The sequence below is a fragment of the Myxine glutinosa genome, chromosome 11, assembly GCF_964187855.1.
Source record: "Myxine glutinosa chromosome 11, kmMyxGlut1.1, whole genome shotgun sequence".
Classification (NCBI taxonomy): domain Eukaryota; kingdom Metazoa; phylum Chordata; class Myxini; order Myxiniformes; family Myxinidae; genus Myxine; species Myxine glutinosa.
Genome location: NC_136271.1, coordinates 5,047,368 through 5,064,411, shown reverse-complemented (window position 1 = coordinate 5,064,411; position 17,044 = coordinate 5,047,368). Strand labels below are relative to the sequence as shown.

The 17,044-nt window shown below is 40.0% G+C and overlaps 1 protein-coding gene across 3 annotated transcripts in view; it reads right to left on the bottom strand.

Moving 5' to 3' along the window:
• Positions 1-2,593: 2,593 nt before the first annotated feature.
• The window catches only part of LOC137436191 (uncharacterized), a 153,582-nt gene continuing 139,131 nt past the window's right edge, over positions 2,594-17,044 (bottom strand). For all 3 annotated transcript variants that reach the window (XM_078765940.1, XM_078765942.1, XM_078765941.1), the window contains 3 exons: positions 16,084-16,220; positions 4,003-4,198; positions 2,594-3,906 (listed from right to left, as the gene is read on the bottom strand). In XM_078765940.1, the coding sequence (XP_078622066.1) occupies positions 3,443-3,906; positions 4,003-4,198; positions 16,084-16,220 (797 nt within the window). In that variant the 3' untranslated portion in view covers positions 2,594-3,442. The remainder of the gene's footprint in view (positions 3,907-4,002; positions 4,199-16,083; positions 16,221-17,044) is intronic.

Sequence of the window (17,044 nt, the reverse complement as noted above, 5' to 3'; positions counted from 1 at the left end):
ACAACCTTCATGATAACAAGTTTAGAGGTTTTCCGCACCTTGGAACCTTTCTCAAACTTGTATTATATACAACAACAACAACAACACCAACAACATGCATTTTATGGCCATTCTCCCTGCTAGAGCGGGGGTTAGCCTTGCGGGCCCCATGACAATCTTCTCCATTTTGCCCTATTTTCTGCATCTCTCCTTGTTAACCCCCTTGCCCGCATTTCTTCTTCCACCATCTTTAGCCAAGTCTTTCTCGGTCTTCCCCGTCCTCTACTTCATTCGCCATTCATTTCCATCACTCTTCTCAACCAGTCACTTTCATCCTTCCTCAACACATGACCAAACCATCTCAACCTGTTCCTCTTCACAGCATCAATCACAGGCTCTATTCCCATCATCTTTCGCAATTCATCATTTGTCTTTCTCTCTCTCAACGATACTCCACACATCCACCGAACCATTCGCATTTCCACCCTTTCCAGCCTTGGTTGCTGCTCTACATTCATGACCCATGTCTCGCTCCCATAAATCATAACACTTCTCACACATGCAGCATACACCTTTCCCTTCAGCTTCAACGACACTCCCCTCATCATCAGCACGCCACTCAGTTCCCGAAATTTCGTCCATGCACATCTCACTCGAGCAACCGTTGCCGAGTCTGATCCACCTTCTCCATTCAGCATGTCTCCGAGGTAGCAAAATGTTTTCACACCTTCCAGCTTCACGCCGTCTCCAAGCCCGCTTGGAGTTTGCAAAAAAGCACCTAAAGGACTCTCAGACTGTGAGAAACAAGATTCTGTGCGCTTTCATGTGTCTTTCACCGAGGAGAGGCTTCCGTCTGGCCACTCTGCCATGAAGCCCAGATCGGTGGAGTGTTGCAGTGATGGTTGTCCTTCTGGAAGTTTCTCCCATCTCCACACAGGATCTCTGGAGCTCCGCCAGAGTGACCATCGGGTTCTTGGTCACTTCTCTTACCAAGGCCCTTCTCCCCCGATTGCTTAGTTTGGCCGGGACCAGCTCTAGGAAGAGTCCTGGTTCTTCCAAACTTCTTCCATTTAAGAATTATGGAGGCCACTGTGCTCTTGGGAACCTTCAATCCAGCAGAGATTTTTTTGTAGGCTTCCCCAGATCTGTACCTCGACACAATCCTGTCTCTGAGCTCTGCAGACAGTTCCTTCGACCTCATGGCTTGGTTTTTGCTCTGATATGCAGTCAGCTGTGACACCTCATATAGACAGGTGTGTACCTTTCCAAATCATGTCCAATCAATTGAATTTACCACAGGTGGACTCCAATCAAGGTGTAGAAACATCTCAAAGATGATCAAGAGAAATAGGAGGCATCTGAGCTAAATTTCAGGTGTCATAGCAAAGGGTATGAATACTTATGTCAATGTGATATTTCAGTTTTTTCTTTTTAATAAATTTGCAAAACTTTCTAAAATCCTGTTTTCTCTTTGTCATTTTGGGGTATTGAGTGTAGATTGATGGGGAAAAAAAAGAATTTAAACGATTTCACCATAAGGCTGCAACATAACAAAATGTGAAAAAGGTGAAGGGGTCTGAATACTTTCTGAATGCACTGTACGTGCCTAGTTATGATTACTGTAACGACCCACCTCACTTTGTCATTAAGGACCCCCCGGTAGGATGTTCTGTCTACAAAGGGCAAATAAGAGCGATTTCTATGCGGGAAAATCGACTTGTGGGACTTACATAGATGTTGCTAAACGAGAGGAAGGCAGGGAAGGACCAGGTGGGGATCTTCCTCAAGTGCCCACCAACAGCACCTATTCTGTATGCGGCTCCAGAGCCTATCCTTGGTTTCCCCCCAAGTGGACAGGAGCTTGCTTCCCCGGTTACGTTTCCCTTGGTTAATGTAACGCTTTCCGCTTCCCTATCACGCCATCACCGACTTCACAAAAACACGTCACAATCACCTGCTCAACTCAGAATTTTAAGAGAAAGTTGTCGGAAATTATAGCAAGTACCTGTGTGACCTCCACACTCCGTAGTAAAACACTGCTTGAGAGAACATGTTATAAAGTGTAATTCTAAAGGGTTCTAAAGGGTTCCTCAATTGGCGGTCGTATAGAAATTGTGGATGGAGTCAGGTGAACTGTTCAACCAATAGGTGGAAGTCGCACGCACGGCTCCTCTTATAGTATAGAAATTGTGGGCGGAGTCAGGTGAACTGTCCAACCAATAGATGGAACTCGCACGGACAGACACACACACACACACACACACACACACACACACACACACACACACACACACACACACACACACACAGCTCCACTTATAATATAGAAATGTGCATGATAACCTTTGTTGACCATTGCAGAGATGAAATATCTACTTTGACCCAAAACTACAGACCAACATCGTTTCACAGGTGAAGGCTGAAGAATTGGTGAAGGTGAAGGTGAAGGATCACAGGTGAATCACAGTTGAAGAATTGTACCACAGGTGTACAATACTGATCCATTTAAACAGCTTCATTCCCGAGCTGCTTCACCATAGTCGCTCCATGCATCCTCAACTCCCAGTTGTACCTCCTACTCCTTCATTTGACTGTTAGTAAATGACAAATAAAATTAAGTGGCCACATATATTTATTATATACTCAGTCATGGGGGCAGGTGAGTGGTTCGGTAAACATGGTGAGCATAGGAGGAGGAATAAAATTAATTAAGAAAAGGAAAATAAGTGGGAAGGATATGAGAGAGTGGAAAGAGGTTGGAAGGGGATTTGAGTAAAAGGAGGGATGTGTGTAGCACACTAGTTGGAGGAGGCCTGGGGAGTTGGGATGTTGAGGCCTTTACTCTTGACAGAGCATAGAGGTGCTCACAAAAGATCTTCAACATTTCTATGGCAACGAACCAATCCTGGACAAGATTGCATTTCATTTCTGTGGGAAGAAACTTTCACCCTGAACATCCATGAGCATCAAATCCACACCAGGGAGGGCAACAAAACAAGCCTTTACCAATACACCACCCACCTGCTGAAAATGCGAAGGGGATCAATAATTTTTGGATTCATCATAAATATTTGCCCTTCGATTCGTTAAACCTCTTTAAACTTTAGATTGTGTTCAATGTGAAAACAAAAGGAGGTTTTCAGGCAGAAAAAGCTAAAAGCTCTTCCAATGAATCTGTTCGATTTGAGGTGAACAAATCTTTACTTTGGTTCCACGAGGTTCTGGCCTCTGAGTTATAAATGTCAGAAATGTTTGGCCTCTGAAATTGTGTTTGAAGTAAATTAGAGTAGTCACAGCACGATTAAAATGTAAGTTTGCATGCAACGCGTACGACGAGTACTTGATATCAATTTGAAGTATCTAACGGATACTCGTACAAAGTCACTCATAATGACGCAAGGCCTTGATTTCAGATGTTCATTGGGAAAGGGAAGGTGGGATGTGGATCCCTCAAAGGATCAGGTTATAAAATTCCCTCAGCGTCTGCCTGCTCACTCGTGTTCCCAAGTCCTGGCTCTGGGAGCCGCGCGATCATCAGGCGAGTGGTGGCGTAATAGCACGACATTCGTACGGCAGGTGCTAGTGGCAAAAATTCTGACAAAGTCTGACCCACGAATCTACCTGCAGCTTTGGAATTTTCTTTCTTATCCTCGGCAGGTGTGCTATCAACTTGGGACCCGGTAGAGGACGCGTCGATACCCTGTAGACTATCCATCGAACTAAGACGTCTAATGGCGGCGTTTCTATCCGCCAATTTCTGGAGTCTTGAATCTGCCTGAGGAATATGGCCGGGCTTCAGTGGTCGGAAGGAGTACAGTGGCACGTGGAGGCGCGCGTCCCAGAAGGTGAGCTCGGGTTCGTCAAGATCGAGCCAGATGCCAATGCGCTCCAGAGGCCCAGAGAGAGAAGAAATGGGGACGGATACACCTAGGTAGTGAAAGAAAGTTTGTAAGTCACTTTTAAGGAAATGGTACGCAGTGTCATAAACGTGGTGCATTGTCAGGGTACTCGTGTATGACTTACCGTTGTGCCAAATGCTGAGGCGTTCCCGAGAACGCCTCAAGCACCAGGAACCCGCGTTCCGGCCTAGTGCCACCTGAGGTGAAAGACCATGACGGGCAAGGCCTATCCCAGTAACCCCGATCCTCCAGTACTGGGATCCAGTTACCCAAACTTCCCAGTAGTGCCGCCCAGTGTGGTACTCTTCTTTGCACAGCACCTGAAAAAGATCATTACCAGGTGGTACACCAACTATGATGATGACCTACTCGCAGCACGCATGACTTGGTCTTTAAGTCAAGCACATACAACAAGCGGAGAAAGGGCCACTCAGTCCATCAGACTCATTGTACATTCACACTCTACCAAGTTTACTTATTCAGATCAAATGAGGAAAAAAGAGAAATAAAACAAAAGAAAAGTTTTGTTGGGATCTTCGTTGGGATTTCCGGCGAAATCCTTGGGATCTCCCGTGACGAAGCCGAGTGTCTCGGCCTCTTACTTTCACATCACGGACAGGTTGGTGGTCTCTCTGTATTCTACCGACTCATTTTCGGTCTTGCACCCTCTGTCCTCTCTTGGTCCCTCCCGGGTGTCTGCAGGGTGCACACGTTCTTCCAGTAACCCTATTCTTGTTAAACTCCCAAAATCCAGGCTCACCGCTCCTCTTCACTCATTTGTTCCTCTTTTCCTTCACCTGTGGAACCAACTTCCCCAGTCTTCACTCTCATTCTTCTCTCCAGGTCTTCAAGACAGCTGTTACCCATGACTCCCCATCCACACTCACGATCGCTTCTACCCCGAAATTAACCCTTTCCAAATAATCCCCTTTTCTAGGTTATTGTGATTACACTCGCCCACACTTGTTTGTTTGTTTTTGTTTTTTTTTTGTTGTTGTTGTTGTTGTTGTATACTGAATCGAGGCTCGTGAAAGAGCTAACATTTATTTCACAAACAAATCAACCAGACAAACAAAACACAAAAAGAGGGAGCGGAAGACAAGATGGGGAGAGAAGGGGAAGCACACAACCACAACATTTGAGAGCAGGGAGAAGTGTGGGAGGGAGAGGGCTTGGGGGCAGGAGGCGTGGGAGGGGGAGGGTGGGGGGAACCTCTTTATGGGGGGAACTTCCTCACCTCACTAATGGTGGGGGGAACTTCCTCACCTCTTTATGTTTTGTTTGTTAGTTGTTGGTTCATTTGTTCTTTTTCTATTTCATTCCCACTCTACTGCCTAAGCTGCAGGTAGCTTATTAAACATCGAAATACTCTGAGTGAAGACCAAACCGGTTAGCACAATTCATCGGGAGTGGAACGCTGTCTTATCTGTTTCCACCTTCCTCTTCTTGCTGTGTCTTGGCTGTGTGTGTGTCATGTGTGCAGATCATTCACCCTATTTATCCTTCTCTTGCGGCTGCTGAACCACGTGACTGATAACGTCATCAAATTAATTCTCCGATACAATTTTTGTGTGGATCATGCTGAAGAAATTTCAAACTGAATGGGACGAGTGTTCTACTTGTCAAATTATGACATCATAATGAAGGCAAGGATGACAGTAGATGTATACGGTAGGTTCCAGACCAGGCCACACCCAGACCACATTCCCCACATCCTCTTTGCCCCAAAACCGAAAGTGTTCGAATTAATTCATCATTTTATTGATTTTATCGATTTTCTCCCAAATTTCCAAATTTCCATTTTTCATGATTTTGTTATTTTCATGATTTGTCAAATAGGGGTTCCAGACCAGGCCATCCTCCCCACCCTCCCCACCCTCACCACATTCCCCCTACCCCCAAACCGAAACTGCCTCAACCCAAAAAACAGGAAGTGACTCACCACAAACCGGAAGTGACCAATTCATTATTATAATTTTCAGATTTCACGATTTTCTCGAATTTCCCAAAATTCCCGATTTTCACAAAAATAATTATAAAACTAATAAATTGATTTTTAGTTTAAAGAAATACTTTACCTATATAAAATACATATGGCGTTGACTTATCTGAATTTTGATATTAAAAATATTATCTTTGAAGAACCAAAATATTACAACAACAACGGAATTAACTATTACCATATTATGATTAAATATAATTATGATCATACTCACCCACAAAGCGGTATTAGAAAACTGTTTATCGAAACACCAACGTTGTTTTTGTGGGGTAATAAAGTGAATGAAAATAATGTTAAAGAGCACAGAGTTTAATCATATTCACTGCCGCTTGTTAGTCCCCTACCGGTGTACACCGGAGGGGACTATAGGTTTGCACGCCGTCCGTCAGTCCGTCAGTCCGTCTGTCCGTCTGTCCGTCTGTCCGTCTGTCCGTCCATCCGTCCGTCCGTCCGTCCGTCCGTTAGTCCGTCAGTCAGTCTGTCAGTCCGTCACGCAAAGAACAGTTTTCCGGCCTTTTTTTCTAAACGCTTAATGCTAATGATTTCAACTTGACAAATGGTTTCCTCATGATAAGTTACAGGTCAAGTTCGAACTTCACGACGTTTCGATCATTTTAAACAAAGTTATGGCACTTTGAACTTTGGTAATTCTGATAATTCTGATGATCCTTAACTCAGTGCAATTTTAAGTTTTAATTTCCTTTAAAAAAGATTTTCTCTGCAATAATAGGACCAATTGAGATCAAATTTTCACCGTAAGGGGGACTCGATCTGTAGAATATTTTAATGGTAATTATGACGTCACAGGTCACGTGGTTCGGCCGCCATATTGCTTTTCGTGAAAACACGAAAACCCCTTTTTCTCTGCAACGGCTGAACAGATCGAGGCCAAACTTTGCAGGCAGAATCGCATACCCATGACGAACAAAAACGTCAGCGAGCATGACGTCATGCATCACATGGTTTCAGAGTTATGACGTTTTTAAGCATAAACCTTTAAAACCAAGATCCTCCCTCATTTTTGATCCAATCGAGGGGAAACTTCACACATCTGTTCACAAAGTCAGTCTACTAAAACATCCTTTTGGAATTTGCGATAGGGCACGTGGTTTGGCAGATATCGTTAATTAAACGAAAATATTTTAAAAATGGATATCTCTTGTTTATTCTAGAGTTCTCCTCAAGCCGCACCGCGCGCCCTCAGCCTCGTCTCGCGAACGTCAACAGCGCGACAGCGCGCGCTTTCAGGGAGGGGCAGAGCCAAGCCAAGCAACATTTATATGCACATCGATCATTGATCGTGAACCGGAAAATATAATAAATTACTGATATTTAGCGACTCGAAAGGTTCTTTATCAACAACTTATTTTGTCGTGCTTCTGCTGACCTGTCTGCAAGGTGTATAAATCTAAGTCCCGAGTGTGAATCACAGGTGAGCCCGTCCTGAGGTAATTAGCGATTGGGAACGATTCAGAACCTGTGGGTGAATAACCCTTGCTAATTTCCCTAACAGCTTTCCGGACGACAGACTGCCGGTCGGGGACATGTATTGCAGCGCAATACTCAGAATGCTTGTTATATATAATTTGCGCTTCCCCCTAACGACGGCAGAAACAAAAACAATAGAAATGTTTGAAGAAATTATTGACGGAATTAAAACACATTTGATGAAATCTGATGTTATTGAAAAGATGAAAAAGGAGCAGAACAAGTTTAGAGCCCATGTTAGCGGACTTGATATATTTTGGTGAAAACGTGATGGAGGAATTGCTATTGAAGGTTGCCCACCAACAATGTACTTTTAAACAAATATGAAAAGTACAGGGAGGCGGATAAACATCCTGAAATTCTAACTTCGTTTTACGATAACAAAATCACTGAAGGACCATGCATCGAAGATCATCGCATCAAGCCGGAGGAATTGATGGGTGTGAACTGTAAAGTTATCTGCGCTATTGAGATATCAAATATTTTTTATCGGTGGCGCGGGTCCATCCATTCAATTGAAGGTAAATATTGTAGTTGTTCAAGAGCTATTTAGGAAAACAAACAGGTTAATGATTAATATTAACAATTTTGCATCTCAAAATAAAATTACGGGAGCAGCAGCGGCGTGTATGTTTAACGATGATAGTACTAACGACACAACATTGGTAAATAATATGAAAATATGTAATTAAAATTTACATGATAGGCTGTGGGTAAGTTGCGGTTAAAATTATAGAAATATAACATTTATGTTATACGTCTTTTAAAATATTTGAGAAAAACTTTTTTGTTGGGCCATATAAAATGGACGAACCCATTTTCAAAATATTTCAAGATATATTTAACACAATTAGGCAGTTGGTTGAATCGCTTCTAGTATGTATCCACAATTATAATACAAATAGGGATAACAACACGCAGGATGAATGATTACCCGCTATATATTTTCAGCCTTATATAAAATGGATGATTTTCTACCTGTTTGGAAAAGTAAGACAAAATTTAATAATCATAAACACCTCCCAAATTCGTTAAGATGTCTAATAGTCAGTTCACGTGGATGTGGAAAAACCTGTTTGCTTTTAAAGATGCTCCTTACACCAAAAATTTTAGATTATGAATATTTAATAATTTTCACAAAGTCTAGTTTTCAGCCAGAGTACCAACTACTATCACAAGGTTTTAATGCCGGCCTTTAAAAAGAAGATATAATCAGGTTATTTAAGCTTCAACACGAACTAAATGAGCTCAACATTGAAGATGGAATACAACTATTTTGTCATACTCCACAAAAATGGAAAAAGAAATCAAAACCCACATCACCTACAACCATAACTTGTATTCTCACTGATAATACGAATGATATACCTTCACCTCAAGAGTTAGATGAAACAAAAAAGAACCTCGTTATCTTTGATGATTGTGTTAATGAGAAAAATCAAATGGTTATGGACAGCTACTATACAAGGGGGAGACATTCTTTTTGTAATTGTATTTATCTTAGTCAATCATACTTTCAACTCCCTCGTCGCTCAATAAGAAACAATGCCAATACTTTTATTTTATTCAAACTAAATGCATTGGATATAACCAATTTTTGGAGGGATAATTGTTCTACATTATGTAGTAAAAAAGAATTTGAGGACCATATGAAACATACGACTGAAAAATATAAATATTGATGATATAATATATCATCAGATGATGTTAGTTATTGTTAAATATTAAAGATGTTGTTAAAGAAGATGATATAATAACTAATAATTTATTTGCATAAATAAAATGAATGCTGAAGAACGAGCAAGAAAATTTAAGGAACATCAACAGTTACTTTCAAAAGTTGTTAAACAGCAGGAGGGAATAAGGAAGAAACGGAGCAAAAGCTATTAGGTGAAGACGTATTTGAAAGAAAACAAGAGAAGTTTTTTTAACCTCTTTTACAATCTACCGAACAAAAGGGGGTTTCATTTCAACTTCCTGCGATAGAATATACTCCTAAAAAACTTCAAATGATAAAAGATTTGAGTCAAATGACAGAGCAAGAGCTTGGAGATTTAGGAGTATTAAAATCTGATAATGAAGACTCATTCCAACAACTTGAGGAGAGAAATCACCCCCCTGATTATGTTGTGCAAGCTCTTCAAAACAATGAATATTCGGCGGATTCAAAAACCAAAGCGGGCCTCACCCCAACAGAAGAACCAGCAACGTTTTATCTTGTTAGAGAAAAGGTATATACAGTCATGTGAAAAAGTAAGTACACCCCATGTAAAGTTTTGACTTTTTCAACATATTTCAACATACAGCTATTTGATCTTCATTTAAACAGTATCTATAGATATAGGTGATCTAATTGAACAAAAAACAATGACAAATTGACTTTGCAATAATTTATTCAACAAAAAATTAACAGAGATGCCATTTCCTTCTGTGGAAAAAGTAAGTACACCCTTCTAATAGGTGGTATTGCCCCCTTTGGCAGAAAGAACCTCAAGTAGGCGTTTCTTATAACTGTCTACCAGTCTCTGACATCGACTGGGAGAAATTTTTGCCCACTCCTCCATGCAGAATTCTTTCAGCTGTGCAATGTTCGAGGAGTTTCTTGCATGCACAGCTCGTTTCAAATCCCCCACAACATCTCGATGGGATTTAGATCCAGGCTTTGACTTGGCCATTCCAGAACCCTCCATTTCTTTCTTTTCAGCCATTCCTTGGTGGATTTACTGGTATGTTTAGGGTCATTGTCATGTTGCAAGGTCCACCTTCGGTTGAGCTTCACCTTTCCGACAGATGGCCTCACATTATCCTCAAGCACCCTCTGGTACAATGAAGAATTCATAGTGGATTCTATGATGGTGAGCTGCCCAGGCCCTGATGCAGCAAAGCTGCCCCAAACCATAATATTTCCACCACCATGCTTTACAGTTGGTATCAGGTTCTTGTGGTCAAATGCTGTCTTTGGTTTTCGCCAAACATATCTTCTGGTACTGTGGCCAAATAGCTCTACCTTTGACTCATCTGTCCAGAGCACATTGTTCCAGAAGTGCTGGTCTTAGCCTAGGTGTTCATTGGCAAACTTTAGTCTTGCCCTGATGTTCTTTCTGGACAGCAAAGGTTTCCTCCTGGCACACCTCCCATGTAGATCAAATTTGTGCAGCCTCTTTCTAATGGTAGACTCGTGCACTTAGACATCAACAGTGGCAAGAGCTACCTGTAGGTCCCGTGATGACATTCTGGGGTTCTTAGAGACTTCTTTCAGCATCTTGCGGTCTGCTCTCAGGCTGAACTTGCTGGGGCGGCCTGGCCTGAACAAGTTGGCAGTTGTTTGGAATCTTCTCCACTTGTAGATGATCTTCCGGACAGTCGAATGATTGATTTCAAATTGTTTGGAGATCTTTTTAAATCCCTTCCCAGACTCGTAGGCATCTATAACCTTCTTTCTGAAGGCCTCAGAGAGCTCTTTTGATCTAGGAATTGTGACGCCGCACACTTCAACAACAAAGAGCAAACCAAACTAAATGTCTGAGGTTTAAATAAGACAGGTTCCTCCAAGATCCTCTCTAACGATGTTCAAATCATTTGCACCTGAGCTGGTGCACCTGATTCTAATTTTAGGTCTTTGAAGTAGTGATAAATGTAGGGGTGTACTTACTTTTTCCACATGCGAAATTTGCATTTATGTTTATTTAAATTATACAATGGACTATAAAAAATAAATAACCACATTTAGAGGCCATTTTTCCCCGCAAAGCGGGGGTTGGCCTTTTTCGGGGACCGTGGTTGTTGTTGTTTTTTGTCCCCTTTTTGAAGCAATGTTTTACGGCCGGATGCCCTTCCTGCCGCCAACCCTTTTTGTCGCCTTTTACGACAAGCAGGGAATTACCAGTGAACTGGTACTCAATTAGCCGACCTCGGAAGGATGACAGGCTGAGTCAACCCCCTGGCGTTAATTCAGCGATCGACCGGGATTCGAACCCAGGATCCTGGGATCCTAAGCCGGCACCCTAGCCGCTAGCCCAACACCAGGCTCTGGACTACAAAATGTTAATGTTTCATGATATTTGTTATATGATATCACCTTTATCTATCAATATTGTTGGAATGAAGATCAAATAGCTGTATGTTGAAATATGTTGAAAAAGTCAAAACTTTACATGGGGTGTACTTACTTTTTCACGTGACTGTATATCTTTACCTTTTTCTTTGTTAAATCCTATTTTTGTACGTATTGTTTTTGTGAAAGAGATGTAGTCCTGATCTGTGGTAGGAATTGCTGAAATGTTCCCATATGTTTTTGAAAGCTCCTTAATAAATAGATGCGTATCATAATGGGCGTTGTTGTGAAGAAAGACCGGAATGAAATTGGGGGTTTTATAATTAAGATTACATTCATTATGGGCCGGACCCCTATATTGCCCAGTGAGATGACAATAGTCTCTAACCTTTGGCCCCCCAGGATTTTCCATCCCATCAATTTTTTTTCCCACAGATATGACAGATACTATTTGGCTGCTTAAATTCTGTTTCTTCTTCTTTTGTTAGGGGGTTCATCGGTTTATTGGTTAATCTCATTATCTTTCTTAAGCGTACACAGTCCTCTTCTAATCGTTTTATAAACTCAGAAGCCACATCTTCTCCTCTATAAAGTTCTTGTTTGTGTATTTGTCACCAACGGATGATTTAATATAACAACAAAACCCACAAGGAGTATGTTTTTGATACTTATTCGTGGATGTTTCGTTTGGTTTTGAAGAAGTGTCGTTTATCTTTTCAAGAATACATTCAAAGTCAGCATATATCACGAATGGGTGTTTCATAGTTTTATCGAAATCTTTGAATGATATGTTTTAACCTTCTGCCGGCATATTAATTACGGTGGCTTTATGTATGACACAGTATTGTAAGTGTTTGTCTAATCTTTCTTGACTATTACAGAAGTTGAGACATCGCTTACATTTGTATTTTTTTGCTTCGTGTTTGTTTATTTGTGAAGAAACTAATCTTGATAAATTTTTGATGTAAGCATAATGTGAATTTTCTTCCAAATTATAATATAGAAGGTCAATATGAGTTTCATCATTTTTATCATTATCAGAAGTTTGTAAAACCTGAACTTTGTTTTTATCCGTTAGACCATAAATATTAATAGATAGATTATTCATTTTCTCAAATTTAGGAATATCTTTCATGGACATTGGAAATGGTAAACCAGCAACATTTAACTCATTTTCATATTTCTCATAATGTGATACCCTTTGAACATGATGTTCAGTGGGATGTAGCCGTGCAAGAATAGACCATAGAAAACATTTATGATCTTTATTTTGAATATTAATAATTGCCTTTTTAAGCATTATATTTTTCGGCAATTCAATATAAGAAGAAGCTTCTAGGGGTTTGATTTTAGAACATGTATATCGATGAAAAGTATTCTAGTAATAGTAAATCCACTACCCACAAGCGAATGATCCACCTGTTCTTCTTGTTCTATAAGTTTATCATAAACGTCCGTTAATAAGAATCCCTGGAGTGATGCGATAAAGTAAGGTGTTGTTCTCATATAACGTTTTATAATAAGATCCCCTATTTCAGTATTTAGTTTTTTCAATTCCATTTTTACTCCCATATAAAATTTAAGGGGTTTAATCTCATCCAAAACATTCTTTACATAGCTTTCAATGGCGGGTTTGACTGTTTCAACCGCCTCAGCTATTGATTTTGGTTCTGGGGGTGGTAAATTAAAAATCCTTATTTTAATATGTCCATTAAATGCCCCATCACAGTCCTTAATCGTGTACCCCAACAACTTTATGTGTTTTTGTGATTTAAGATGAGTGGGAAAGCTCCTCTTTAAGACCGTCTTATCACAAACGCGACAATATTTTGTTTCTCGTTCGGGTGGAGCTACCATATGTAAAAGTTTGAGTGTGTGTTTTTGGGATTTAAGATGTCTTTTACGTTCACTTTTATAATCACGTTTACAAACATCACAATACCATGCTTTTGGTTTTTCTTGTTCAAGTGGAGCCATCATCTGTGAAAGTTTGGCTTTGTGTTTGTTGGATTGAAGGTGTTGTTTATAATTGTTTTTATAATCGTGATCACAAACATTACAATATGTTGTGACCCGCTTTTTATATGTCCTCATATTGTTCATTTTATATAAGAGAAAGTTCTTTAAACTAAAAATCAATGTTTTTCTCACAACATAAAATGAATAAAATTAAAATGTTGGTGTAAATGTCCACCCCAATATGTTAAATAAGTTATGACAAATCTTATCATGAAATTGTTTACGCTCAATTGTTTTTAAACCAGTAAAATCTTCAAGATTACATTTATGATTATGTTTATACAATAACTGAAATAATAAATATTGTATATCCAGAAATTTTTTTATATCTAATGCTTCAGCCCTATCTTTACCATGTTTTTCATAGTATAGTTTTAATAATGTTTTAAAATCAGAAATTAGCGCTTGTTCTAAATGAGAAATATCATCCAATTTCTTCTGGGTTAATGTTACATATATTAGATTAATATTACCATAATGTTTAGTACATTTTAATTCTTTCAGAAACATGGTGATATGAGTTTTCGTGATATTGGAATATTTTATAACCTCGTCTTCATGGTTGATCAAAAGTCGATATGCTTTGAACTTTTCATTCAGATCGTTATAAACCTTTTCTGGTATTTTACAATATTGTTTACTTTGATATTGAGTCATACATTTTTGAAAACGAGAAACTCTATTGTAAATATATTTCCCTATTATATTTACTCTCTTATAATCATTATAAGTCATATTCGTGTTAAAACTTAATTGTTGATTATTACACCACAAACATGTTTTAATATTTGTGTTCGTTATTTAAAAATCAGATAAGTTTTGATTTTTACAAAATGTACAAGTCATATTAGCAATAGGTTTAATTTCATATAAAATGGGTATATTCCATAATTTTAACCTTATTATTTCTTTAACAATATCTAAAAACTCATTTATAAAATAGATACTTTCTTTTTAAAGATTGGATTATGTGTATTCATTGGTGATAATGGTTTAGATAAAATTGATTTATATTCATGTATCAATAATCCTGTCCTTACAATGTAGAACATTTTATCCTGATTAATATTCTGTGATGTTTGTTCAATATTTGCAATATTTGTTTTAATATCACCTGATGTTTCATTATAAGTTACAATTCAATCTTTTATCCTATCTAATTTTCCATGAAGTACATCAAATTCCATGTTAAATTTATTAATTATTTCATTATCAATGTTAATAATATCTATTTTTTCATTTAAGTTATTCATTTGTATTATAATTCTCATCCTGTTAAACTAAAAATCAATTTATTAGTTTTATAATTATTTTAGTAAAATTTTGGAAATTTTAGGATATTCGAGAAAATCATGAAATCTGACAAATCAGAAATTTTGAAAATCAATTTTTTTTATTTTTTGAAAATTGTGAAATCTGAAAATTTGGAAAATTGGGAAAATCAAGAAAATCGTGGAAATCTGAAAATAAATAATTAATTGGTCACTTCTGGTTTGTGGTGAGTCACTTCCTGTTTTTTGGGTTGAGGCAGTTTCGGTTTGGGGATAAAGGGGATGTGGGGAATGTGGTGAGGGTGGGGAGGATGGCCTGGCCTGGAACCTACCGTATACATCTACTGATGACATCATCATGAATACACGTTGTTCCCCATGGGGAGTACTTGACAATGAGCCATGTTTCAATTTTCTCCATGGAGTGGTTTCAGAGATATGGAGGTGCAATTTTTTTTGGTTTTTCCAAGAAGATGGCACCCGTATCATATGTCAGTATGTCACCTATGACATCATAATTATTATTTCAAAAATCTACAGGAGGAGATGCTGAATACCGTTTCACACTGAATGGTGGAGGTTTTTGTTATCGACCTGTTATTGTTTTACACTGAATGGTGAAGGTTTTTGTTATCCACCTGTTACTGTTTCACACTGAATGCTGGAGGTTTGTGTTATTGACCTGTTACCCTTTCACACTGAATGGTGGAAGTTTGTGTTTTCGACCTGTTACCCTTTCACAATGAATGCTGGAGGTTTGTGTTATCAACCTGTTACCGTTTCACACTGAATTGTGGAGGTTTGTGTTATTGACCTGTTACCGTTTCACACTGAATGGTGGAGGTTTGTGTTATTGACCTGTTACCCTTTCACACTGAATGGTGGAAGTTTGTGTTATCGACCTGTTACCATTTCACAATGTATGGTGGAGGTTTGTGTTATCGACCTGTTACCCTTTCACACTGAATGCTGGAGGTTTGTGTTATCGACCTGTTACCCTTTCACAATGAATGCTGGAGGTTTGTGTTATCGACCTGTTACCCTTTCACACTGAATGCTGGAGGTTTGTGTTATCGACCTGTTACCCTTTCACACTGAATGCTGGAGGTTTGTGTTATCGACCTGTTACCCTTTCACACTGAATGCTGGAGGTTTGTGTTATCGACCTGTTACCCTTTCACACTGAATGCTGGAGGTTTGTGTTATCGACCTGTTACCCTTTCACACTGAATGCTGAAGGTTTGTGTTCTTTGCTCTATCAATTATAAATCATTCAATTAATTCAAGAACAGTGAAGCTGGATGAATGCACTAAAGAGGAATTGACTGCTGTATGAACGGGAAAACACGTCATATGATATTAAAAATGTACCTGTTCCCAATGGTCGAATCGTTGTGGAGATTCAGGGTAAGGATGTTTCCGCTTGGTGCACATGACCTCACGCAGATCGTCCGACAGGCGAAGCTGGGGGTGAGCGGTGTCCTTGTTGAAGATTGGAGAGCATGCATCTGGAGGACACACCCATGGAATCACAGCCATGCTAATGTTAAAGTCAGCGGTACACCAGGACATAATTTATTAGTTATGTCGTATGCAGCAAGTGGCATCATTTTCTGGAAGCGCGGCTGTGCCGCTGATGCTGTGCCCCGTTTCCATTAAGCTGGTACTCATTTTGCCAACCTTGGGAGGATACTACCCTGAGTCAACCCACCTGGTGTTATATAACGGCTAATAGGACAATAAGCTAACATAATCAACATTTGACATTAGCTGTTAAATGTCACGATTTAGTCTTGGTGTCAATTTGCGTCTTTCAAAATGACATATTGTAGCGGCTACCGCTGGGTTTACACAATCGCCTTGCACCTCCCAAGGACGCGGAGCGATCACCATGCCGGGCTCGTCCAGGACGCCCGGGCATGCCCGCCCTCGACTTGCCAGGCCGCGGCCAAGACGCCCGGCCACGCCCCCTCTCGCCTTTCCCGGGCAAACGCTCCGGGATAATGTGTGTATATATATTGCTGCCCGATAAACGGGCTTTTCAGAGTACCCGAGTTGTTTTGTGACAATAAAGAAACTCGGACGAATTCCAGCTTTTTGTCGCGTCCATTCTTCCGATTACGTGGGAGCACAGCTCCGACTACGCGGTGGGCGCCGTACATGAGCAATGGGTGAACGGGGTTTGGCAGCCACTCGCTTTTTTCAGCCGGCAGCTCCGGCCGAACGAGCTCAAATATAGCACGTTTGACCGTGAGCTCCTCGGTCCACACCCAGGCCCCGCTGGCACCTTTCACCGTGCCCGAACGACGTTTCGACCACGTCAACGTGGATC